At 40.6% G+C, this 27,328-nt stretch overlaps 1 protein-coding gene across 3 annotated transcripts in view; it reads right to left on the bottom strand.

Moving 5' to 3' along the window:
• The window catches only part of STAT6 (signal transducer and activator of transcription 6), a 281,497-nt gene that overhangs the window by 75,991 nt on the left and 178,178 nt on the right, over nt 1–27,328 (bottom strand). For all 3 annotated transcript variants that reach the window (XM_044284694.1, XM_044284696.1, XM_044284695.1), the window contains exons 8-13: nt 25,265–25,396; nt 24,343–24,537; nt 23,637–23,724; nt 15,636–15,752; nt 14,752–14,844; nt 4,431–4,637 (exon numbers count right to left, since the gene is read on the bottom strand). In XM_044284694.1, coding sequence (XP_044140629.1) covers nt 4,431–4,637; nt 14,752–14,844; nt 15,636–15,752; nt 23,637–23,724; nt 24,343–24,537; nt 25,265–25,396 — 832 coding nt within the window. The remainder of the gene's footprint in view (nt 1–4,430; nt 4,638–14,751; nt 14,845–15,635; nt 15,753–23,636; nt 23,725–24,342; nt 24,538–25,264; nt 25,397–27,328) is intronic.

The raw sequence follows: 27,328 nt of genomic DNA, 5'->3' as shown, positions 1-27,328 counted from the left end.
GTAACTGGAAAAAAAAATATTAAAATGGAAAATCTGCCAAAAAAGTGAAATTTTGAAATTGTATCTCTATTTTCCATTAATTCTTGTGGAACACCTAAAGGGTTAACAAAGTTTGTAAAATCAGTTTTGAATACCTTGAGGGGAGTCGTTTCTAGGATGTGGTCATTTTGGGTGGTTTCTTTTATGCAAGCCTCACAAAGTGTCTTCAGACCTGAACTGGTCCTTAAAAAGTGGGTTTTTGAAAATGTCTGAAAAATTTCAAGATTTGCTTCTAAACTTCTAAGCCTTGTAACATCCCCAAAACATTTAATGTAATTCCCAAAATGATCCAAACATGAAGTAGACATATGGGGAATGTAAAGTAATAACTATTTTTGTAGGTATTACTATGTATAGAAGTAGATAAATTGAAACTTGGAAATTTGCAAATTTTTCAAAATTTTGGGTAAATTTGGGATTCTTTCATAAATAAAGGTAAAATATATTGACTCAAACTTATTACTATCAAGAAGTACAATGTGTCACTGTAATAGCAAGCGATCAAAAAGTCATACCCACCCCAAAATAGTGCCAATCAAACCGTCATCTCATCCCGCAAAAATCATACATTATTTTGGGGATAATCGCCCAAAAACTGAAAAAACTATGGCTCTCAGACTATGGAGACACTAAAACATGATTTTTTTTGTTTAAAAAATGAAATCATTGTGTATAACTTACATAAATAAATAAAAAAATAGTATACATATTAGGTATCGCCACGTCCGTGACAACCTGGTCTATAAAAATACCACATGATCTAGCCTGTCAGATGAATGCTGTAAATAACAAAAAATAAAAACAGTGCCAAAACAGCTATTTCTTGTTACCTTGCCTCACAAAAAATTCCCAAAATGATCCAAACATAAGGTAGACATATGGGGAATGTAAAGTAATAACTATTTTTGTAGGTATTACTATGTATTATAGAAGTAGATAAATTGAAACTTGGAAATTTGCGAATTTTTCAAAAATTTGGGCAAATTTGGTATTTTTTTATAAATAAAAATGATTTTTTTTTACTCCATTTTACCAGTGTCATGTAGTGCAATATTTGACAAAAAAACATCACAGAATGGCCTGGATAAGTCAAAGCGTTTTAAATTTATCACCACATAAAGTGACACTGATCAGATTTGCAAAAAATGGCTTGGTCCTCAAGGTGAAAATGAGCCCGGTCCCTAAGGAGTTAATACTGTATAGCTCCATTTTATATGTTTGCTGTGATATATATCCTGTTCATTTGCACTGTATTTGCACAGCACTGTGGAAAGGGTTAATGAACTAAGAGACTTTTGAGACTTTCTAGCTAATAATGAGAAGCTGTTAATTTTCCACAGCTACCATCAGGTTTAAAATAGAGCATGTTTTGGAGGGGGGAAAAAACAGACTTATTTACCACCAAAACCAGACATAATCTGTTGGATTATGTCTATATGCAATATTTTCATTTAGGAAATACTTAAAAATGAATTATTAACAAATTAAGATTTCTAAAGCCATGACAAGTACAAACCGGATTCCAAAAAAGTTGGGACACTATACAAATCGTGAATAAATACTGAATGCAATGATGTGGAGGTGTCAACTTCTAATATTTTATTCAGAATAGAACATAAATCACGGAACAAAAGTTTAAACTGAGAAAATGTACCATTTTAAGGGAAAAATATGTTGAATCAGAATTTCATGGTGTCAACAAATCCCCAAAAAGTTGGGACAAGGCCATTTTCACCACTGTGTGGCATCTCCCCTTCTTCTTACAACACTCAACAGACGTCTGGGGACCAAGGAGACCAGTTTCTCAAGTTTAGAAATAGGAATGATCTCCCATTCTTGTCTAATACAGGCCTCTAACTGTTCAATCGTCTTGGGCCTTCTTTGTTGCACCTTCCTCTTTATGATGCGCCAAATGTTCTCTATAGGTGAAAGATCTGGACTGCAGACTGGCCATTTCAGTACCCGGATCCTTCTCCTACGCAGCCATGATGTTGTGATTGATGCAGAATGTGGTCTGGCATTATCTTGTTGAAAAATGCAGGGTCTTCCCTGAAAGAGATGACGTCTGGATGGGAGCATATGTTGTTCTAGAACCTGAATATATTTTTCTGCATTGATGGTGCCTTTCCAGAAATGCAAGCTGCCCATGCCACACGCACTCATGCAACCCCATACCATCAGAGATGCAGGCTTCTGAACTGAGCGTTGATAACAACTTGGGTTGTCCTTGTCCTCTTTGGTCCGGATGACATGGCGTCCCAGATTTCCAAAAAGAACTTCGAATTGTGACTCGTCTGACCACAGAACAGTCTTCCATTTTGCCACACTCCATTTTAAATGATCCCTGGCCCAGTGAAAACGCCTGAGCTTGTGGATCTTGCTTAGAAATGGCTTCTTCTTTGCACTGTAGAGTTTCAGCTGGCAACAGCGGATGGCACGGTGGATTGTGTTCATTGGCAATGGTTTCTGGATCTCCTTTACAGTAACATTCCTTTTTGTGGTGCAGTGTCGCTTAAGGGCCCGGAGATCAGGGGCATCCAGTATGGTTTTACGGCCTTGACCCTTACGCACCCTTGTCTTTGCATTTTTTCGCTGGGTAACACCTTTCTGATATTGCTCCACTATCTTTCTGCGCAACATTGTGGGAATTGATGATCCTCTACCCATCTTGGCTTCTGAGAGACACTGCCACTCTGAGAATCTCTTTTTATACCCAATCATGTTGCCAATTGACCTAATTAGTGTTAATCGGTCTTCCAGCTCTTCGTTATGCTCAAATTTACTTTTTCCAGCCTCTTATTGCTACTTGTCCCAACTTTTTTGGGATTTGTTGACACCGTGAAATTTTGAATCAACGTATTTTTCCTTTAAAATGATACATTTACTCGGATTAAACGTTTGATCTGTCACCAAGTTCTATTACAAATAAAATACTGACATTTGCCATCTCCACATCATTGCATTCAGTTTTTATTCACGATTTGTATAGTGTCCCAACTTTTTTGGAATCCGGTTTGTACCAACATCTTGAACAGTGATCAGGCATCCTGTACTGAATACTCGAAGACCTGAATAAAGTAATGCTGCTATCTCCTGTTATTCCTAATGTCAAATTTATGTGGTCAGATCCAGTGGGCACTGGCGGTGTTGGACATATGCTGGATCCGGTGATGCACAGAATACCAGAAACTAGGCACATCTAGCCTTAGTCCCCTTTCCGAATTGAGAATACATATACCTGCTTACCAAGCATATACAGTATGTGTATGGGGGAGTCGGGAAGATTATGTACATGAACACTAAATGAGCTTTTGGCCACAAGCTACTGAAGATGTATTGGTAGCTGTATGACTTTAAAAATTTTCATTTTAGCTAAGTTTGGATGCGTCGATGGGAGAACAGATAAAAATAAATAAAAAAATAGGCATTGAGTCTTAAAGGGTTTTTCCAGGATTATGGACCTTTTTAACTAGCTCATGGCGGTTGTGCTACCTCTTGAGCAGGGAGTATGAGGGAAGGATAGGAGTGGTAGTCAGACACCTTTAGTGGCAGCTTAGGTGTCTGGCTTTTTTGTCATTTCATCTGTAGATCTCTAAAAAAGAAAGCCATTGAAAAAAATGTATTGTAAAAATGACACAAAAAATGCAGCACAATTCAGACTTTTTTTGAAACAAGGGCAAAAAAAACCAAAGGATGTCTATGGCACAAAAACACCAGCAACTGAGTCAAAATAACTTCCAAGAGCATGTGCGATTAAAAAAATGCTATAGATGCAAAAAAAAAAAAAAATCAAAAACACAATAAATCAGTAAACAGAGGCTTAAAAATGCATGTTTGTACTGCCTTTGAAAATTCCCATAGACTTATAGGTAACCCATGGAATTGGTATTTTTGACCAGAAAAAAACCCAAAATGCATGAAAAAAAAACACATCAAAAACCTCAAGATCCAGCTACTGTGTGTCTGAATCCACCCTAATAGTGCATAACATAATTTATTAGATTTTTCCTGAACAAGTGTCTACAAAAGCAATGCTGTGTCACAAAAAACATATGAAACTCTTACATCTCAGGAATGGACACTAGGACGGGATAGAACTAATAGAAACGGTAGCTCCCAACAATCCAGTGTTTAGTTTTACCCTGTTTCTTCACACTGGATCCAAGCAAAAATACCTTATAACTATTTTATGACCAATCATTTGGTTAATAGTAACAATACCAAAGGAAAATTAATGAAAAATGAAGTCATATTACTGTATAAATTGGATATCACCTTTGATTTTAGAATGGGTTATAGTTAGTTTTTGTATAATTGATCTATACAAAACTAACCATAAAAATCTATATTTCAATAAAGCTAACATTTTGACATTTTATAGTAATTATTACCTTGTTAAACTGAGTCCAGGACACAGTGCGTTCTTTTAGATCATCATAGCTAAGACAGCTGTCTCCAAAGATCTTCTGAGCAAGGAACCAGAAATGATCAGCTGACAGTTCATGTTTTGTTCCCACCTCAGAAGTGAATTTCATATTTAGGGTGGAACACATCTTTCTCCATGGCACTTTCTCTTCTACATAGAAGGGACGTCTTACCTGTCAGTGATACAGGCACAAACAGGCAAAAAATTAGATAAATATAATCAGAATTCACAAATCATGTAATCAGGATTAAATTGTGAACTACAATAAAATAAGATTTCAAACTACTGGTACTATATTATAAATCCACTAATACAAAATCATCAACGGTGAGACAGGGAGCATGGGAGCATCTGATGAAAGACGCTAGGCTTCGCCCCCCTCTACCTTGCCGCTTGACTCCATAGCCTGTTCGCCTGCTCCGGTACGAGGTGCCTGCCGGGGGACGCTGATGAAGTTCTAGACGTCACCCGGCTAGTCCGGTCTCCCTGCCTGTGTGTCGACGATCCCTGCTCGTTTTGTCTGGTCGGTTCCTGCGATGCTGGGTCCTGCGCTGCCGGAGAGGTTGGGACAGAGGTTGAGGTGGATGGCCCGGCGTTTACACCTGCCTGCATGTCAGATGGGTTCCAGGGACCTGCTGCGGATCGGCTCTATATACAGGTGGTCGTGCCGGGGGTGGTGAGTCGCTGGTTTGGAGGAGCAGAGGAGACTGTAGGTTGTTCCCCCCCCCCTTTGGAAGGTTTCCTTTTTTAGGGCTTGGAGGGTTCTAAAAGTCGTGCCGTGGGGTCTCCGGAGGGTGTAGCTGAGACGAGTGTCCTCAAAAACTTGGAGTATACCTTTATGGAGATGCCCCCCTTTTTCTATAACAAAGTCATAAATATCAAAAAAGGGGATAAAGAAGAAGTGGAGGAATTGTGAGGAGGGGAGAGGAGAGAGGGTGGAAGGAGGAGGGGAGATAAAGGAAAGATAAAAGGATTAAAGGAGCAGTATTTTTGAAAATTAAATTTGGGCGGTGTTAATAAAGCACGTACAGGTGGGAATTGAGTGTTTTTCCTAAACGTCCTCGGAGGGAGGAAGAAAATAATACGTCAACAGAGGTTAAGAAAGAAGAAGAAAAAAAAAAGCGGGGCGAGATAAAAACAACTAGACGGTCGTGGACTACGGAGTATAGCGATCGCAGTATTTATGTGTATACCCCTATCGTAATTTCGACTTGGACCTTTAAATCTAACCCTCGAAAGAAAAAATAAAAAAGGAAAAACCTTTCTCACTTTCCACATTACTATTATCAAGACTAATCCTCCATGACACCCCTAAACTCTCCCTGACTAACCAGGATTAACGCTGTTTCGGACTCTTGGACTCTGCTGCTTGGGAATTAACGTTTAAAATATTTCTGGACACTTGATAATGGTTATAGTTTGATTGCTGGATTTTCTTTTCTTTTTTTTTTTCCTTTTTCTTCTTTTTCTTTCCCCTTCCTCCCCCTTCCTCCCCCTTCTGGTATTGAGGTCCTTTTTGTTGAATGGCCTACACCTTTCGGCTGTGTTATATGGGGGTGTTGAATTTGGTGGATACTCATACTTAGGTTGTTCTAGGTTGAAGATTTTACCCTACATCTATATTTATGAGTAACAGTCGGGAGGGGTGGTGACTGGGTTTGGATAAGTGAGGGGGAGACGGGGGGAGGGATAGAGAGAGGGGGAAGTGGAGGAGATAGGGAGTAAGCGGGAAGGGGAGGAAGGAGTATTGGAAAGGGGGGTTGGAAATTGGAAGGAAAGAGACAACAGTAAGTTAAAAAAAGATGCCCTCCAAGAAAAAGGAGGAACAACGTGCCCCTACCGGTGCTAGCAGTAGGAGGTCAGCAACAGGACTAGAGACCGGGTTGAAACAGCAGGGACTAAGTCAATTTATGGTTCCAAACTCCCCAGGCTCTAGCCCCCTACAGAAAGAAAAAAATATAGAGGTAGAGTCTCAAGTTTTGACACAGGAAAATGGATCTTCGGGTGGAGTAGGTGAGCGGGGATCCACTGTAGCATTTACAGAAATAGATGTAAAAATGATGAAGGACATATTTTGCACTGTCTCGAGGATGGAGAATCTAATGGGGAATATGGTGACATAGATCGGGGCAGTGCAAACTGATGTCAGTGTAATAAGGGATGAGATGGAGAAAATAAGGCAGAGATTGCACGAGATGGAAAAAAGGATCCCCGCTCTGGAGTTCTCTGCTCAGAACTTAGAGAAGCAGGTTGTATCCCTAAAACAGATTAACAGCAAGATGGAACAAAAACTAATAAATCAAGAAGATAGAGCAAGAAGAATGAATATAAGATGTGTCGGGATCCCAGAACGGGCAGAAGGGGATAACTGTACCGAATTTATGGAGAGATGGATAAAGGACAATTGTAGAGAGGGCACCCTTTCCCCTTTGTTCGCTATCGAGAGAGCACATAGGGTTCCCACAAAAAAAGGGCCACCAGGGGGATACCCTAGACACATGTTGATTAAATGCTTACTGGCTAAAGACCGAGATACAATATTGTTGGATGTTCGAACTTCCGAAAAATATCAGATACACAGTGAAAAGATAAGACTCTTCCCGGATTACTCAGCTGATACTAACGCCCGTAGAAAAGAGTTTATAAGTGTTAAAAAAAGATTAAGGGAGGCAGGCCTGAAGTATAGTCTATTCTTTCCGGCAAAATTAGGGGTGGAACATAAAGGAAGGGTGGAATTCTTTCAGACGCCACTGGAGGTCAGTGAATGGACGGATGGGCTGGGTCTTTGAGGGTAAGGTGTGAGGGGGGGGGGACAAGGAGTAATATGCAAAGTAATGGAGTCGCCCCGACTGTTGACGAGCAGTCAGGGGGGCTATTTAAGGGAGGGTGGAGGTAGTTTGGAGAGGAGGGAGAGAGAGGACTGGAAATTTTTTTCTTTTTCTTTTTTTTTCCTCCCTCTCTGCTAGATGGTTAGGATCCTTTCATTGAACGTGAGAGGTTTAAGAGAGAGAGTAAAGAGATACGCTATCCTTGAGTGGATGAAGAGGTTCTTGCCAGCCATTGTTTGCCTCCAGGAGACACACCTAGACAAAGAATCTCTAAGGTGGTTAGAGAAGAGATGGATAGTGGAAGGGTACCATTCGGTACATACTACTTATTCAAGAGGGGTTTCAATTCTAATACATCATGGGACTAAATTTGAGTGTGTCGCATACGAGGCTGACGACTGTGGTAGGTACCTCTTTTTGCAATGTAATATAGAAGGGGTTAAAATAGTAATTGCTAATATATATATATTCCACCACCATATAAGCCAGATGTTCTGTATGAATTACATAGATTTATGTTGAATAGACAAGAATGTATAATGGTAGCGATAGGAGATTATAACGCTGTAATGGATCCACTCAAGGATAGGTTCTCTAGCAGAGGGGGAAGAACACAAAATGTAGATTTGTTTAAATTGGCCTCGGAATTTAACTGGATAGATGTGTGGCGCTATCAGAACCCGGAGGAAACCATGTATTCTTGCTATTCTAAAACTCACCAAACCTAGTTAAGAATAGATATGGTCTTGGGAAATAAAAATCTAATCCCTCTTCATTGGGGCACTAGGCAGGGATGCCCTCTTTCCCCATTACTATTTGCTATAGCAATTGAGCCCCTCGCAAGTATAATAAGAACTGATAGGGCGTTTAAAGGTTTTCAATATGCGGAAGGAGATGAAAAACTATTAATGTACGCCGATGATATTTTAGTATTTATGAACAACACAGGGGATCAGTTTAGTAGAGTAATAGATAAAATAGATAAGTTTGGTTCTTTTTCTGGATTAAACATTAATTGGGGGAAATCCCATATGATGTTATTGGGAGATGGGCAATTAGGGAGGGACTCAAGGGTGCATGTACTTGAGAAGCACAAGAGTTTTAAATATTTAGGCATACAAATCTCCGGTAATATAGAAGATTACGAAAAACTAAACGTATTTCCCGTAATTAAAGAACTTAGAACTAAAATACATATTTGGAAAAGATTACCACTCTCTATTCAAGGTCGGGTAAACCTAATAAAAATGATTTTTCTCCCAAAGTTACTTTATGTTTCACAAAATGCCCCAATAAGACTGCCGCAGAAGATATTTAGATTATTGGATCGCCTAATGGGGGAATTTATTTGGAAAGGGACTATTCCTAGGATAAAAAAAGAAGTCCTTCAGCTCCCAGTAAGAGAGGGTGGTTTGGTGGTTCCTAACTGGTTTCACAATATAGTCAGATAAGAGATAGTTTGAATGGTTTAGTGGGAAGAGAGGAATTAAATCAAATGGGTCGGAGAGGTGAATTTAATCACTTGGAGATTTTGTAATCGGGTACACTAGGGAAAAATACTACAGGAAATAGAATAATGAATTCAAGGGATCACACATGGGGGCAGATTAAAAAACTATTGGGGATTAAAGGTTTTCTGCAATATACACCTATTTGGAAAAAATTTAATTTAAAGGAACTGCAAACTATTAGGAGTTATATCGATTGGGGAAAAAGGGGGATAAAATATCTAGCCCAAGTAATTGAAGAAGATACATTGAAGGACTTTAATACACTTGCTAGGGAGTTTGAGATCCCCCAAAAGGATATTTACAAATACCTCCAGCTCAGGAACGCTTTGAGGACAGTGGTAAAAGTAGATAAATATAGAAAGGAACAATCAGACAGAATATATAAATTCACTAACGGAGGAGAAAAAAGAGGTATAACAAAAAAGATACGGGATATTGATGGAAGGAAAGAAAGAACGGATTACAATACTTGCTAAAAAAATGGGAAACAGAACTTCAGCTTTTCTTTTCGCAAGAGAAATGGAAAGATGCCCTTAGAAGTTATGCTATGGTGTCGGATAGGGGTTCATATAAAATATCACAGTTTTTTATAGTACATAGATTACATCGATCTCCTAAGATGCTAAAGAAAATGGGTGTGAGAACTTCAGATAATTGCCTAAAATGTAGGGGAGGGAACGCAGATCTAATACACTGTTTTTGGAGATGCCCCAGACTTTTTAGATATTGGAAGGAGATAGCAGAGATTGTTATTTGCATTCCTGGATGTTCAGGTGTTTGAAGATCCAGTAGTTTGTATATTGGGAGCAACTGAACATTTGAAATTAAAGAAAGAAGTACGATTGGTTCTGGGTAAAGTACTATTTCAAGCTAGACTCCTTATACTTAGGAAATGGATAAAGGGAGACCCGCCCACAGTGGGACAGTGGCGTGAAGCAGTGGTTAATCTCATTAAAACTCAACGGGTTTCTGAGTGCTATACTAAAAATCCAGAAGGACTTGATGAGATATGGAATAAATGGCCATATTAGGTTGAGGAAATATATATATATTTTTTTTCTCTCAGTTCCTCTCTCTCTCCTTTTTTCCATGGGGTGGTGGGTGGGTATTTGGGTGATAACTAATAAGGATAATATTTATTAAAGTGGTAATATGGATTGTGTTGTATTATGTTATTGATGTATTGAATGTGTATACGTTTTCAAAAAGAAAAGAATAAAGTTTACAAAAAAAACACCAGCAAAAAAAAAAAAATACAAAATCATCCAAAGCAGTATATATTCTAGTCCTAAAGGTACAACAGCTATATCTATTAACTATTTATGTCTACAAGATGTTGTATAGTGACCAACACTCAACACACCTGCACATTGATCTTCTTCCATCATATTGTACAAAGTTGATATGCCTCTTTAGACCTATACTGTTTCCCACCTAAAGTCCTAATGCACATGCCCTAAAATTATTTCTGTATGAGGAAACAAACATGGCATGCTCTATCACATACTGTATGTACAGAGCTTTTGTTCCAATTCTCTGTACTAGGGAGCCATATGGCCATTGCCCTGTGAGTGCCAGCTTTCAGCACATGGCTGTTCTGTATGCATGAGACCTTATAGTATTTAATCTGTCTGTAAGAAAATATTAAACATGACTAAGAGCTGCATAGGCTTAAAAAAGTGACAACCAATTTTTTTATAGAACAGTTTGCTGAAATCTGTTGTCTACGTCATAGCAAAAATCACAGAGAAAGGATAAAAAACAAAGATAAAAACATCCTGCGCGATATGATAAATAAATATCCAGATGTCCATGGCTACATTTATGAAAAAACAACGCCAAGGTGGTCTCAGTCAGGCAGGTCCCACTTGAAACCTATCTATGCCAGTCTTAGTCCATGTACTGTATAATGCTTGCATCTATTGTGTTGGTGCATTATTATCTGTCTACATCATAGGTCTCACAAAGTAAACCACTCACTAACAGGGAGGGTACAGGATATGAAATTTGTCGTCCACTCTAAAGGCTGATTGTAGCATCTTTCAAAATAAGACACTAAGGGAGCCATTTATCATTTTAGATAGTTTTTATGTCACTTTTAAGTCTGGTTAAGGCTACTTTCACATTTGCGGCACGGAGATCTAGCTGCCTGATCTGGCAGAGAATGCCGGGATTCCGCGGACACAAACCGCAGAGTGAAGTGGTTTGTGTCCACCCAATTCTCTGCATTATAGTTAATAGGGCTGGCGGGCATTCCATTTGTATCTGGCAGTGCCTGATCTGGAGAATTCCGGCAGGCTGTTCTCTGCCATAACAGCCTGCTGGAATCCATGCTGCAGATGTAAAAGTGTCGCTGTTGCCATGGAAATGTGGCAAATGCCATGACTCGCAACTTTTATATGCCACTAAACTGGCATATCTGATTTAATAAATGACCCCCTAAATTTGTATTTCTAACATTTCCCCACCCAGCGGTTTTAAACGTCTTAGAAAATGTCACATTGAACATGCATCCCTATCTCTAGGACAACAGTTTTATAGAGCAGGAAGAGCTGGGTAGATTGCTATTTTTATCAGATAGTTTTGTAACCATCAACACTATACCCATAGTTTTGTGGCCATCGACACTATACCCAGTTACCACCCTGATGAGTCAGTATGAGAGAGGACAAAAAAGGTTTAGGATGTATTAACCAGTATAGGGACTTGGTTCCAGCCCCAGATCCAGGAGTCACCCTTGTCAGGGCGGTTACTCCACTTTTGCCCAGGGTAGGGCTTAGGAGCTGTTCACCATCTGCCAATGTAGGGAGAATTAGGGTATTTACAGACTTAGGGGCACATTTATTAAGACCAGTGTTTTAGACACCGGTCTTAATAAAGGGCCATAGCTGAAGGGGTGCCGAAGTTATGAAGGGGTGCCGGCCTCTCCATACCTTTGGCGCATGCAGCTCTACTTCTAAATGTAAGCCAGCTACCGAGCTGACTCACATTTAGACCATTTTCTACGTTTAATACAGGCGTAGAAAATAATGAATGAGATGGGCCAGACTGTTGCGCCACAATTTGAGCCTGAAATATGCGTAATTTAGGCATATTTCAGAATAGTAAATGACCCCCTTACCCTTTAGACTCTGGACCAGATGCTGTCACATATACAGAACGGGCTTCCTCTGAGTCCCAACAGCTTATTTGCAATATATTCTTATTGGAATTAAACAACTATATAAATATTTTTAATACATATCTACTCAAACTTATATTTTACTTTTTAAGCTTGATCATTCTAGATATGTATAAGGGGAGAGACCAGCTATTAGCATACAGTATAAATATAATATTTTTTGAACATATAGTTTATGATAGTTTTGTGGCAAAAGATACCATATAACTTGAATTTTTTGTCATTCTGGGCTTAAAGGGAATCTGTCAGCAGATCTGTACCTATGAAACTGGCTGACCTGTTACATGTGCACTTCACAGCCGAAGGCATCCGTGTTGGCCCCATGTTCACATGTGTTGGCTAAGAAAAATGTTTTGATATATGTAAATTAACCTGTAGGAGCAATGGGGGCATTGCCGGTACACCCAGAGGCTCTGCTCTCTCTGTAACTGAGACGCCCACCTAACTTTAATTGGCAGCAGTGGCGTGGGGGGTTGCCCTAGGTGTCAGCTGTCAGGGGAATGACAAATGCAATGAGTGCTTATATCAATACAGATGAAAGCTCTCCTTGCTAAAGCACCGAGGAGCTGGCAGTCCTTTAAGTTACCCACTACTCAGCTCCTAGTGCTCCTTTCCTCCTAGAGGCTGGTGCTCTGAATGGTGATGCAGGGAGATGTTTACTCCTTGCTTTACAATTCAGTCCTGCAGGCACAGAGCCCACTGCCGGACTGTGTAGGTGTGAGCCAGGGAATCTGACTGTGCACTACACCCACACAGTGCTGCAGCCTGCAGGGGAGTGCTGGAGGTGGTGTGATCATCAGGAACCGGAAAGGGTGAATAGTTACAGTTTTTTTTGTTTTGTTTTTTATTAACAATGAAGGGCACAGAGAGGGCATTACTACAATGAAGAGGGCACGAAGAGGGCATTACTATTGTGAAGGGGGTACAGAGAGGGCATTACTACTGTAAAGGGGGCACAGTGTCACAAGGTTGTCACGACCTATCGCTGACCCTGTTGTACCTGGGGTCAGAAGGTCGCAACAGGTGGATATGCACTCAGTTTCTCAAGAGATCGCTCCATGACCTAGTGGTGAGAATAGATTCTGGTCCAGGCTTTCCTGCTTAGGTTTGCAATCCTTTTTGTCCCATTTAGGAATCTGTAGCTTTTCCTTTCAGCTGTTCTCTGTCAGACACTCCCAGCTACTATATATTTTCCCTTTCTGCTTTCCTTGTTGCTTTCCAGATCTTCTATTCTGACCTCAGGTGGAGTTGGGACAACTGTTGCTGTTAGATCTCTGGTTCTCTTCTGTTGTTGTTGTCTCCCTTTGGGGATTGTTTATTGTGTTGCTTGTCCTTTCCCTGTTGTTAGCCTAGGTGTCAATGGTGAGGACTAGTGCTCCCACCTCCCTATTCATTGCCTAGGGCTTATTTCAAGGTAAGCCAGGGACTAGGCACGTGATCGGTGTACGGGTGAGCAGCCTGTCTAGGGATGTCAGGGAAGCCAGGGGCCAGTGCTAGGTGAGTTAGGGGTCACCACTCCTCCCTCTCCCTAGTAGAAGGGTACTCCTCCTCCCTCCCCTTTACGCCACACGTCTGTTACCTGCTATATCAGATGTGATACACAGAGAGGGCATTACTACTGTGAAGGGAAACAGAGAGGACATTATTACTGTGAATGGGTCAAAGAGAGAGCATTACTACTGTGAAGGGGGAAAGAGAGGGCATTGCTACTGTGAAGGGGGCACAAAACAGGCATTACTACTGTGAAGGCGCACAGAGGGCATAACTACTGTGAGTGGCATAATGAGGGTATAACTACTGTAAAGGGGGCATAAAAAGGGCATTACTACTGTGAAGGGGCATAACAACTGTGATGGCTCAGAGAGGGCATAACTACTGTGAGGGGGGCACAATGAGGGCATAAATACTGTGAAGGGCACAGAGAGTGAATAACTACTGTGAGGAGGGCACAACTACTCTGAAGGGAACATAGAGAGGGCATTACTACTGTGGAAGGGCATGGAAACTATTATGGGGGCACAGAGAGGGCCTATCTACTGTGAGGAGGGCACAGTGAGCACATAACTACTCTGAAGGGGGCACAATGAGGACATACCTACTGTGAAGGGGGGCACAATGAGGGCATAACTACTGTGAGAGGGTCTCAACAAGGGCATAATTACTGTGAAGGGGGAGCAATGAATGGATAACTACTGTGAGTGGGGAACAATGTGGGCATAACTACTGTGGAGGGGGTGCAATGAAGGATAACTACTGTGAGAGGGGCACTATGTGGGCATAACTACTGTGAGGGGGCACAATGGGGACATAACTACTGTGAGGGGGCATATCTGGGCATAACTACTGTGAGGGGGCACAATGTGGGCATAACAACTGTGAGAAAGAACAAGGTTTTAAAAGGGTTCAGGGGGGGGGGGGTTGCCAGAGAAAGGACCCGCCCCGGGTGACAAACACCTTAGGCATGTCACTGATTGGCAGAGCCAGACGCTATGTTTTCCTTGCGTGGTCCTGTCAAAGTGCAGAGGGATCCACCATGTTTAAAGACCTAACTGCCGATGTATATAGCAGTAGGAAAGTTGTCAATCATAATGACAGTAATGATAAGGACTTGCATAGTAAAATGTGTGTGATATTCTAGACAAGCTACAGTGTACTTTTGGCAAACATTCAGCTTGCTAGGGCATCTGTCACATACCATTCTGCATCAAACACAGCAATGTAATATAACATCCATTATATTATATAATACATTTTCTTTCCACTTACAATCTCAGAGAAGGCATTGTCCCACAAAACTGTGGCCTTAGCATTGTTGTCTTGATTTCCATGGACTATTACAACTACAGGTAAAGACATGGCCTATGAGAAAACAAAATAGTAAATTTTTAAGCTAAACATGGTCAATAGGAAAATGCAATGTAAGGGCTCATACACATGACCGTATGTATTTGCATAACGGAAATACGCCTCATGCACACAAAGGTATTTTCTTACGGAAATGGAATGCACATGGAGTAACTTCAGGTTTTTTTGTGGACCGTATGCGCAACCATTCATTTCAATGGGCCCGCAACAAAAAAACTGAAGTTACTCCGTGTGCATTCCATTCCCGTATGTCCATCTTTCTGTTCCTCCAAAAAATAGAACATGTCCTATTATTGTCCTCTTTACGAACAAGGCTAGTACTGTTCTATTAAATACGGAATGCACATGGACATCATCAGTATTTTTTGCAAATCCGTTTTTTTGCGGACCGCAAAATACATATGGTCGTGTGCATGAGCCCTAATAAGAATGTTTTAACTGAAGTCAGGTGCACAGAGGCTGTCCAGTGCTGTGGTAAAGGCTTTTTAGGACAACATATGCATGCAGGTATCCTTCCATAGAAGCAACAGAATACCTCCCTACATACTGTACGTCCAATGGAGACTTGTATGGAATAAGACAGAATAAAATATCCTCCAAGTGTCTTTATATGAAATATGAAGCAACAATAGGTAGATTAAGGTCTCATACACCTGTATACCCGACATAAACCCTTTATCTGCATATTTTATTATTATGAAGAGTACCAGAATTTCTACTATAGTAATATTACAGTAATTTAGGTGATGATCACAAATAATGAAGGCTGAAAGCTATGATGTTACCTGTATGATGTAAGTGGAGCCGCTAAAATGTATTTCAGCTGTAAACAATATAGCACATTTCTCCTCCGTCACAGATTCTGATCCCTTTCTCTCACATCGCTTTATCTTTTTCAGCAACTTAAAATCAGAAATACAACAGTTTGTTAAAAGGGAGGTGGAGTAGATCTGGGCATCAAGTTAAACTGTTAATAGATAACGAGAAGGATAGTATAGGTGTCCTCAAATCATCGAAAAATTATATACATTGGAAAAAAATTGACCCTTTAAAACATAACTTTTACTAAAGATATAATAAAATCGCCCTGTAATCACAACAGAGGGTAAACAATGTACATGAGTTTACTATTATTCACAAGAAGCGTTAGCGTTAAGCACAATTGATAGGGTTAACTGCCTGAATGAAACGCCTTAACGCGCTTAAAGCGTTCCATTCAGGCAGTTAACTCTAAACAATGTACATGGGCAAAACAATGGCCCAACTAACATGATGCATGTAGTATCCCATATGCACACAGATAATCACAAAAAATGGGAACTAAACAAAAGGACAGGGCTAGGACGGCTGGTATGGAGGGCGGGGAACACTTACCCTAGCGAGGCCCTACTTAGACTTTAGCCCAGGAACAAACCCAGATGGTGGGATTTTCCTATCCTCGTACCTGTCCTATAAAACCCTAAAAGGCCCTAGATGGTTTTATATGATAGTTTTAACAACCCGACGTGTTTCCCCAGTTGGGTTTTTCAGGGGGTCGGTATTAGCTAGAGAAAAAAATAACCATAAAAAATCATAAATTGATTAAAATGATGCATATAAACAAATAAGGCAGACTTTAGAATGGGTAACAAATACTTTACATGCTCCTTCAGGGCTGGTCAGAGACGATACAACCTAGAGACAAAAACACAAAAAATGTATATGCCCACAACTAAAAGCTAGGTACAAATCTCAATATCCAGCATAAGGAGTTTCAAACTTACATGTGATCTGCCCCTTCGATTGCCAGACTGCCTCAAAACGGGTGCATGATACAGCAGTGAGACAGTGGGGATTTAAATAGGGTACCGGAGCGCCTCTCACCAGGCACGGAGGAGGCATCTTCGGCCAGTGGAACGCACGCCATGCTGTTACTTCCGGTATCGTGGAACGCACGTGTCACTTCCAGTTTGGTGAATCACATGCGTTCCAACGTATACCTAAATAGATGAATAAACTGATAGTATTTCTCTCAGTTAATAATTGTACACCCCTTATGCCCCCCCCTTATGTATCTCCCCCATTACATAACATTAGTAAGTTCACTAGACTGTAAACTAGATGGTAATCTGTCAAATTAAGAAAAGAACGGTGACTCATATAAGATCACACTGATATATACTCATACGAATGCTTTCCGCACTCATGACCAGTTGGGGCTATTCACAATAACAGAAGACATGGTCTACACTGACAAAGGAGAATATTTGAGAGGACTGTACTAAATCATAGGTTCAGAAGAGAAACAAATAAAACACACATTTTATCCTGTATTTTTTATATAAAGCAGGCAAAAGTCAGTCTTTCATTGAGGCCAGAGGGTGATTGGGATTTACACCTGTATATCCATTCTGCCTCCTTCTGGAGAATTCTCCTATCCCAATCTCCTTTCCTAGAATAAAGGGAGACTAGCTGCAGGACTGAGAATTTCAAGACTCCAGGATTGCCTGCATTACATTCATGCACGTGATTAGCAACTGGTGTAATATTTTTCTTTCATACATCATTAATGTGCTTGCATACCCTTTTCCTCAGCTCCCTAAAGGTCTTTCCAATATAATCCTTAGGGCAAGTGCACTGGCAGATGTACACAACGCCCTTGCTCCTACAATTAACAAAATCACAGATGGTGAAGACCTTGTTAGTACAAATTTCGTTATGGATATAAAGTTGCATGCTTTACAATTCCCACATCTGAACACACCCAGGGGTCGGCGGTCAAGCTACGTGCCTGGCAAAACCGGGGGGTACTTAATGGCTGTGTATCAGGCGATCCTTTAGGCTCCTCCCCCTACGGTATGTTACTCTGGGATAGGGAGAGACATTCAATGCCACATCAGGGTCCATCCGTAAGACAGGCCAATATCTATTAAGAATAGATTTGACCTCCACATTGGCCACAAATGTGGAGATAAGACGGGTCAATGACTGTTCTCCCTCTAGTGGCTTTTTTGGGGTAAGTAAAGTCTCCCTCTCTGTACGTAGCTAATGTGTGCTGGAATGCCTGTCTACAGGTAGCCATAGGGTACCCCCTGTTGGTCAGTCTATTACGGTATATAATTTTATCTATTCCACATGGAATTCATCGATACTGGAACAATTCCTGCGCACCCACAGGTATTGGCCTCTCGGGATACCCTTTTTCTGTGAAACAGGATGATGGCTCCCCCAATGCAAAATTTAATTGGTTGCCGTGGGTTTTTTAAACATAGTGGTGGTAAGTCTATCCTCTTGCTTAAAGACCTTAACATCCAGAAAGGTGATACACTCTGTTTGTCTAAATTTAAAGCCTACTTCTTTAATGTTTAAGGTATCAACAAAACTGGTAAATTCTCCTTTATTACCACTACAGAGCACAAAAACGTCATCAATTTACCTTGTCCAGAAGGCTATTTTATCGTTCCACCACGGGCCATGGTCGGGGAAGATAATGTTGTCCTCCCACCAGCCCAAGAAGAGATTGGCGTAAGTGGGGGCACAAGAGAACCCCATTGCTGTCCCCCTGAGCTGGTTGTAGAACCTCCCATTAAAAAGGAAATTATGTTTGAGGATAAACTCAAGCAATGTTATGACAAGCTGGTTATGGGCATTAAAGTGTGTACCTCTTGTGCGTAAGTGATATGCTACCACCATTAATCCTTTATAATGGGGGATACTACTATACAAGGATTCTAAATCAATACTGGCGAGTAGGCAAGAGGGATCAATGACCAACGTCCCTACTTTATTCTGGAAGTCCATAGTATCCCTTGTGTATGACGCCAGAGAAAGGACAAACTCTCTTAGGACCTGATCCAAGTATAGGCCACAGTTCTGTGTCAGGGAAATAACGCCTGATACTATTGGGCGACCTCTCAAGGGATGTGTTCCTTTACGGACCTTGAGAAGTCCATAAAAAGTGGCAATTTGTGGTGTAGTAGGTAGCATGAAGTTAGATTCTGCCACACTTATAACCTTTTTATCCAGTCCAATTTTTAAAATGGCCCGGAGTTTCACCACAAATGTATTGGTACCGGGGCGTCTTTGTGTGTACTAGGGCACGATCCAATGCATGCGCTGTGCGACCTCAGCTGAAACGTTCCTCATTACACGTCATTGCGCTGCGTATCCTTGCGTGGCATGGTGACATGGAGGCGCCGAACGACAAGGCTGCACATCATGGCGGATTCGCAGCAATATCAGCACACACAAGGTAATTTAACTTGCTCTCTCTATATATACCCCCATTTTATTACTGACTTTACCTCCTGACGAAGCTTTAAGGAGTGAAATGCCCATCGAGATGTCAGATGATTGAGGAGTCGTCCTAGCAGTGACTTATCATTTCCTTAGGTATGTTAGAGACCATTTATGTGATTACAGCTGAGTAGATACTCTTAACCCTAGGCTACTGTGTCGATTTGGGGTTAATTGTTTGTGGAATTGCACGTTTGGCATCATTGTTTAGTCACAATTGTGCACTATAGATTGTGATGGATTAATGAGATTGCAAAACAACATTTTGATGTCATTTGTACATATTTGTGACACTGTATTAGGGTTTGTGACCTCCTATAGAAGACTCATCACCAACCATCAAGGCAGTTTATTTGATTCATACTAGTTGTGCAATTTTGCCACTATAGATAGCAGTAGCATCTTTGGGGAGGTTGTGGCAGGATACACTCCTATATTTCCTCTTGAGGTGACTTACCTTGCTAGGGGCGTCTTAGCAATGTTTTTGTCTGTATCAATTTTGGCATCTATCTCTGCCAAATTGTCTTATCATGTATACTTGTAATTAATTTAATAAAGACTATTTTTATATACTTATATATTGGTATTCCATAGTGCCTTTTTTGGGTTAGGGAGACTTTACTTACCCCAAAAAAGCCACTAGAGGGAGAACAGAAATTGACCCGTCTTATCCCCACGTTTGATGTGGCCAATGTGGAGGTCAAATCTATTCTTAATAGATATTGGCCTGTCTCACAGATGGACCCTGATGTGGTATTGAATGTCTCTCCCCGTCCCAGAGTAACATACTGTAGGGGGAGGAGCCTAAAGGATCGCCTGGTACACAGCCATTATGTACCCCCAGTTAATTGTAGGAGCAAGGGCGTTATGTACATCTGCCAGTGCACTTGCCCTAAGGATTATATTGGAAAGACCTTTAGGGAGCTGAGGAAAAGGGTATGCGAGCACATTAATGATGTACGAAAGAAAAATATTACACCAGTCGCTAATCACGTGCATGAATGTCATGCAGGCAATCCTGGAGTCTTGAAATTCTTAGTCCTGGAGCTGATCCCCCTTTCTTCTAGGAAAGGAGATTGGTATAGGAGAATTCTCCAGAAGGAGGCAGAATGGATATACAGGTGTAAATCCCAATCACCCTCTGGCCTCAATGAAAGACTGACTTTTGCCTGCTTTATATAAAAAAGACAGGAGAAAATGTGTATGCCTCACTGCTGTATCATGCACCCGTTTTGAGTCTGGCAATCTAGGGGGCACATCACATGTAACTTTGAAACTCCTTATGCTGGATATTGAGATTTGCACCTAGCTTTTAGTTCTGGGCATATACATTTTTTGTGTTTTTGTCTCTAGGTTGTATCGTCTCTGACCAGCCCTGAAGCAACATGTGAAGTATTTGTTACCCATTCTAAAGTCTGCCTTATTTGTTTATATGCATAATTTTAATCAATTTATGATTTTTGATTGTTTTTTTTTTTTCTCTAGCTAATACCGACCCCCTGAGGAATCCAACCGGGGGAAATGCGTTAGGGTGTTTAAACTATCATATAAAACCATCTAGGGCTTTTTAGGGTTTTATAGGACAGGTACGAGGACAGGGAAATCCCACCACCTGGGTTTGTCCCTGGACTGAGGTCTAAGTAGGGCCTCGCTAGGTGTTCTCTGCTCTTGATACCAGCCGTCCTAGCCCTGCCCTTTTGTTTATTTCCCATTTTTTGTGATTATCTGTGTGCATATGGAATACTACATGCATTATGTAAGTTGGGCCATTGTTTTGCCCATGTACACTGTTTACCCTCTGTTGTGATTACAGGGCAATTTTATTATATCTTTAGTAAAAGTTATGTTTTAAAGGGTCCATTTTTTCCACTGTTTCCAAAAGATATTCAATAAATGGCAACTATTATACAGTACTTTACAGGCATAACTAACCGTTTTGACTTTGAACTAACTCTAAGGGCGTTATCCTGGCAATTCCCTGGTTTTCACCCTTTAACCCGTATACAGGGATCTAGTCTTCGCTGCAGGGTGTTAGGTAGTGTGATAGGAATTACTGTGCACACATATGAGTTGCATACATGCTACAGACATAGTGCTGTGATGTCACAACAATACTTAGTGCACCAATCAGTAATATCTACTCAGAACTGATAAAAGGTGAAGTTAAAAAACATGCGCATCATTAGTGCCAATTTGCGCAACCGCGAAAATAATGACGAGATCACAAATTCTAGAATTCATGAATTTATTAGGAATATTATGTGAAAAATTCACAAAATATTGCAAAAAAATGTAATATTATTTATGCTGTTCATTACTGTAGTCCGGTAACAGGCTCAGGTCAGGGCAGGTTGGGTACAAAAAAAATTGAGAAACAAGGCCAAAGTCAGGGCAGGAAGCAATGAGGCAATACAAGAAAGAATCTACAGTCAGGGCAGGTGGCTGAGAGTCAGAGTCAGTTTTTAGGCTGGAGTTTGATACACGGATATTCAGAAAGAGAATCACATGTTTGCTGATTACTAGAGACTAGATAACCTAACGCTCAGGCACCCACCCCCCTATGCACACTGGCCCTATAAGAGGCCGAGAGTAGTACCAGCTAGGACTTAACAAAATCCATTGAGACATGCTGGAGCTACAAAAAGATTTGCTGTAGTGTAATGGTCACCCAAATAAAAAATGCAGCTTTGATGGGATTTTTATGCGATTGGCCTGTGATCAGGTATCAATAGGAAGGATACATGATTAAAAATGTCAAATGCAAGTGAAATTTCCTATTAAAGCTGAATGAGACAGAAAGTCTATGTAACAACACTCATGCTTAAGGAAGTACTCCACATAACAATGCTCCTATATTTCTCTTCAGTGCTTTTAACTCCATCTAACCCTGCAACTTATAAAGCGATCCTAAGAACACAAACTGTAATTAACCCCTTGTATGAACTAAATCTCCCTACCAGATGTCATCATAGTTTGATCAGTGACAGTTTGTCCAAACATGGTGCCACTTTCCCCCATATGATGTGTCTGGAACTAAAACTCAAGCCTTTAAAGTGCTTGTTCCATAAAAAATATTGTGCTTTATTCAGTTCAGCACCTGGATTTGAATATTTTTGTAATTGCATGTAGTTAAACATCTAGTATAGTCATAGCTATTCAATAAAATCTACCCCTATAGCACCACCTGCTGTTTGTTCATTTCCTTATTTCTCTGTCCACTTCAGTAACATCACAGGTGGATGCATATTCTCAGTTCTATACTTCAAAAGCCTCCAGCTGGATCTTCTCTTAGTTGCTGTGAAAGAGCTATAGCAGAAAGGGCATGCCCACAGAGAAACGACATGCCCTTCAGCTGTCAGGTTGAAATAAATATAGCAGAGCAATTGGAGCTATGAATGGGGAGATCTCTGGATCCAAGTTGTTGATCCAAGGGCTGGTACTAGCTTGTTAGAAATTGTCATGTGCTATATGATGTCTGGTTTCCATTTTTTTTTTTTTTATACTAAAGGGGTATTCTGAGGCTGGGATCTCCACCAGTCACAAGAACAGGGAACCTGTACCCTATTGAGCCCCTTAAAATGAATGGAGTGGCCAGTCGAATATGCACACAGCTGCTGCATTCGTATCTATGAGAGTTCCTTAAAAAGGGCACTGTACTTAGCTATTTATTTCGGGGGGCTGCATGGGATACAGGGTTATTGTTGTTATGATCAGTGAGGGTCCCACTCAACTAGTAGTTATCCCCTATCCTGTGTATAGGGGATAATTTAACATAATCGGAATACCCCTTTAATTATGAGATAACCTCTTTAAATTTGAATGGGGTTCAGATGTAATAACAGACGCAGAGATTAGACAAGCTCTCTGGATCTCTGAAGACCTTTCATTCCCATTGGTCCTCGATAGTGTTGAGCGAACTTGCGATTTGAAAGTTTGGCGTTCGGGTTATCTATGAAATCCATAATAGATTCAGTTACCACGGACCATAACGGAATTCTATGACAGCATGCACCACGGAAGCCTATAAGAGGCATTCCATATTGCATTCCATCATAATAGAAGACTATGCTGGCCAGGCTAGGTTTTTGTGGTGCATGCCGTCATAGAATTCTGTTATGGTGTGTGGTAACGGAATCCATTACGCAATTCTTAGACAACCCGAACACCAAACCTGCAAATCTCAAGTTCACTTAACACTAGTCCTCAGTTTATTACACATTGAGGGCACATCTTAGGGAGAGAGCTGAACAATATAATTTTTATTTGAGCTTCAAAAGACGATAGGATTGCTTGTGGGAAGCCCGGCACATTAGGAAAACATGTAGATAAAATAAAAATGATGAACCATCAAAGTATTTTAAACAGCAGTACTAACAAACGTCTATATAGAGAACTGTTCTTGCAGTAAATCACATGTGGTTTTCATGTTTGGCACACCTCTGCTCAACTGTTCTCTGAGAGTCTCAATGTTTTGTAGCCTTCCTGATTAGTAAAATCAGTTTTATTCATACCATATTTTTAAAAACTGCTCCACAGGTCCGAGTGGCTTGGGTAAATTCAAACACAGATCTTCCATTTTCTATTTCACCAGCGCCATCTCTGGAACCAGAGACACAGAATCAATTGTGAATATCATGAAAATAACCCATCCATTTTAGCCGCCCTTGCCTAATCCACCCATACTTTGGAAGAAGGGGGAAAAAACGATGTATTACCTTAGTAATTTTAGATTTTAGTGGGTACTAGTACGGAAATCAGCATGTTAATTGCACCCTCTCTCTATTGGCATATATACCATATTCAACTGTTTTATTCACCACATTTTTCCATTCAATGGTCACTCAAGGGTCATTTGTACAAATCAACCCATCTCATCCATTTGCTGGCTCTCAAGAGTCAGGCCATAAAGAAGACTTTTTAATGGAGGGAGAGATCCTAAATCAAGTCAAGCAACTAAGTAGAAACTTTCCATGGATTGTTTAGTACCATTGATATATTTACAAAAAAATAATTCTACTAATATAAGGAACTACAAGGCAGTAATTAAGTCCACAACACAAATCAAATGAATAGGAGATCTACCAGTTGCCTAATGTGTAATCTCCTTTGTAAAGACCTCTCCCAATTTACCATCCCATTACTCACAAATATCATGCCCAGTTTGCTTGCAAAACATTTATAGGGAGTATTTGAGTGGCTATAGCCATTCGGACTTACTTTAATGACTCAGTAGCACTGACAGAGGGTGAAAGTAGTTCTTGTGCCCCTTTCTCAGTGATAATGGTTGCTCTTATTACCGGCATTTTGTTGACACCAGTAATTATTTTGGAGCCCAACATGAAGTTCACACTGGCTTGAAACTTTGTTTGTGTCTTGAGGACTTGAGGTGGCTGCTTGTCAACCAGAAATGAGCTATAGAAAAGATTGAAAAATGGTCAGAAGCAACTTCATATTATACAAAATTGTGAATAATAATAAACACATAGGGGGTCATAGGGGCTGTGCCTCTTCATAAATTCAGCGGAACCACCGACAGCTTAGATGTTTATTAAGACCGGCGTCTAAAACACAGGTCTTAATAAGGCTACTTTCACACTTGCGTCCAGAGCGGATCCGTCTCGGACGGATCCGCTCATATAACGCAGACGGTGGCTCCGTTCAGTACAGATCCGTCTGCATTATAATGGTAAAAAATTTCTAAGTGTGAAAGCCTCAGACGGATCCGTCCAGACTTTCAATGTAAAGTCAATGGGGGACGGATCCGTTTGAAGATTGAGCCATAGTGTGTCATCTTCAAACGGATCCGTCCCCATTGACTTACATTGTAAGTCTGGACGGATCCGCACGCCTCCGCACGGCCAGGCGGACACCCGAACGCTGCAAGCAGCGTTCAGGTGTCCGTCTGCTGAGCGGAGCGGAGGCTGAACGCTGCCAGACTGATGCATTCTGAGCGGATCCGCGTCCACTCAGAATGCATTAGTGCTGGACGGATGCGTTCGGGTCCGCTTGTGAGCCCCTTCAAACGGAGCTCACAGGCGGACAACCGAACGCTAGTGTGAAAGTAGCCTAAATGTGCCCCATATTTTATTATCAAGACAATATGATACTGCGGGTTGGTGTATTGAGAAGTTATCCATACCTCTTAATAAGTGCACCAATTCCAGTGTTGATGTTATCAAAAAATTCCTGGGGCACCAATCTGGGATCTATCTCCTTGAGTTCTTGTATCATGACACAAAGCTCATGGTATTTGCCAAATATGAACTCTACCCTGGAAAAAGAAAAATATGTTAAAAAAAAATGATGTCATTCTTTCAACCAGCAACATATAATCAGGATTTATATCTTTCAGTCTATTGCAATGGTTCATTCGTGGCTTTTACCCTCCCAGATAAAAATAATATAGTTGAAACTATCTCAAGAAGCTATTATAAGGCCAGAGAGATCTTACTATTTATCAGTTATATCAAGACAGAAACATGGACAATGTTTTTGGGACAAATTTTTGGGACAACCACTCAAATATCACATTTTCCCAGTTGTCATGGGGAGATGCATAGCTGACGGACTTATCCCTCTTAGGAAAATCAATAGAAGTTGAGAGAAAAACATGACATCAGGTGCTACATAATGTCACGTATGGTGTAACAGAAAACAAGAAGTTACAAATAAGGATCCGAGTGGCTTGATCCGAAACTAAGGAACAAAAGGGTGACCCCTATTTAAGCCCTGAAACTCTCCCTGTCTTCTCAGCTCATGCAAAGATCTCTATGATAGAAAATTGCATGCCCTCGTGCCTCGACTGTATGACACCTGAACACTCTATAATAGTGAGGGGACACGACCACCGGCTCCCTACACTTAATACGGAGGGAGTCAGGGTCACCTAGGATCAAGCAAACAGGAAAACACAAATCAATGAACAGACTTATCTGTAGAAGCATCAGTTGTAGCATCCAGCATGTACACACTTCAGGAAGTTGTATAAACCGCAAAGTGATACAGTATGGGAGGGGATTTAAAGGGATACAATCGGTGCAACTAGATGACAGCTGAGAGAGGGAAACGAGATGACAAAACAAAAGCAAAACAAAAGAACCTCAAGCAGGAAGTGCTGAAGAACGTCTGTCAGAGCTTCTCAGATGTCTGGCGGTGACACATAAGTGCCCGTTTAGCCATGATCATGGCTTGCTATTGAGTAGAGTTTAGCAAATTTCTTGAAATTCATTTCAGGTCCATTTAAAAAAAAATGGTTGGAAGATTTAATCCAGGTAAATTCGAACAAAATCAAAGTGCTTGGTCTAAAAACTTGTGTATGACACTCTAAGGTCTTATTAGTTATGGACGAACATCAGCTGGGACAATTCACGATCGCGTGAACGTGATAAAATGTTTGCGTACCGCAAGTTTGCGGCGGGGCCCATTCACTTTAATGGCAGGCGAACCTGAAAAACCTTCAGGTCATTATTGCAGCCACCAAATACTTACAAGAAATGCACAAATCATCCCACAACATGGACAGTGACATACCAGAGGGGGATCAATGGCAAAAATTCCCACAAAAAAAGATGTATTTTAATCAGGGGCCATTTTTATGTGTCTTAAAGGGAAACTGCCAAAAATGTGGCCTGCTGGAGCCTATAAGAATTCTATTTTAGGCCACGGGAGTACAGGCTCCAAAAATTAGGCATTCACCTGACAGAAAACATCAAGTGATTATGTGGCTGGAAGTATATTAGATGGTCATTGGATATCAATTTTACTGCAGGCCAGTACAAATAGATGTCAAATTCATATGTTTAAAAGAACAAAAATATAAAATTGGATTAAAAACATGGCCAACAAAATCCCCTCTCTTGAAAAAAAAAACTAATTATAATAGTTGAAATTCGATAACACATGGTCGTCGACAACAGGTGTTGAATTCCTCAGAGGTCCCAAACATTAGGTATTCACCGGACAGAAAAGAACAAGTAATTATGTGGCTGGAGGTATATTAGAAGGTCATTTCACTGTTTGTTATGCTTTTTGAAATTAGAATAAGAATAAGAAATGTGCCAAAAATGTTTATATATACATGGTAGTGTTGAAAAAAGCAATGTTTTGTTTTGAACACAGTCTGTAGCAAAATATATGCTGCCGATTACGCTGGAATACATATATATTGTTTTACTGTATTAACTGTACAAAATTTGCAACAGGT

The sequence above is a fragment of the Bufo gargarizans genome, chromosome 3 (genome assembly GCF_014858855.1).
Source record: "Bufo gargarizans isolate SCDJY-AF-19 chromosome 3, ASM1485885v1, whole genome shotgun sequence".
In the NCBI taxonomy this organism is placed as follows: domain Eukaryota; kingdom Metazoa; phylum Chordata; class Amphibia; order Anura; family Bufonidae; genus Bufo; species Bufo gargarizans.
The sequence above is the reverse complement of the archived record's forward strand: the minus strand, read 5'-3'. Positions and strand labels throughout refer to the sequence as shown.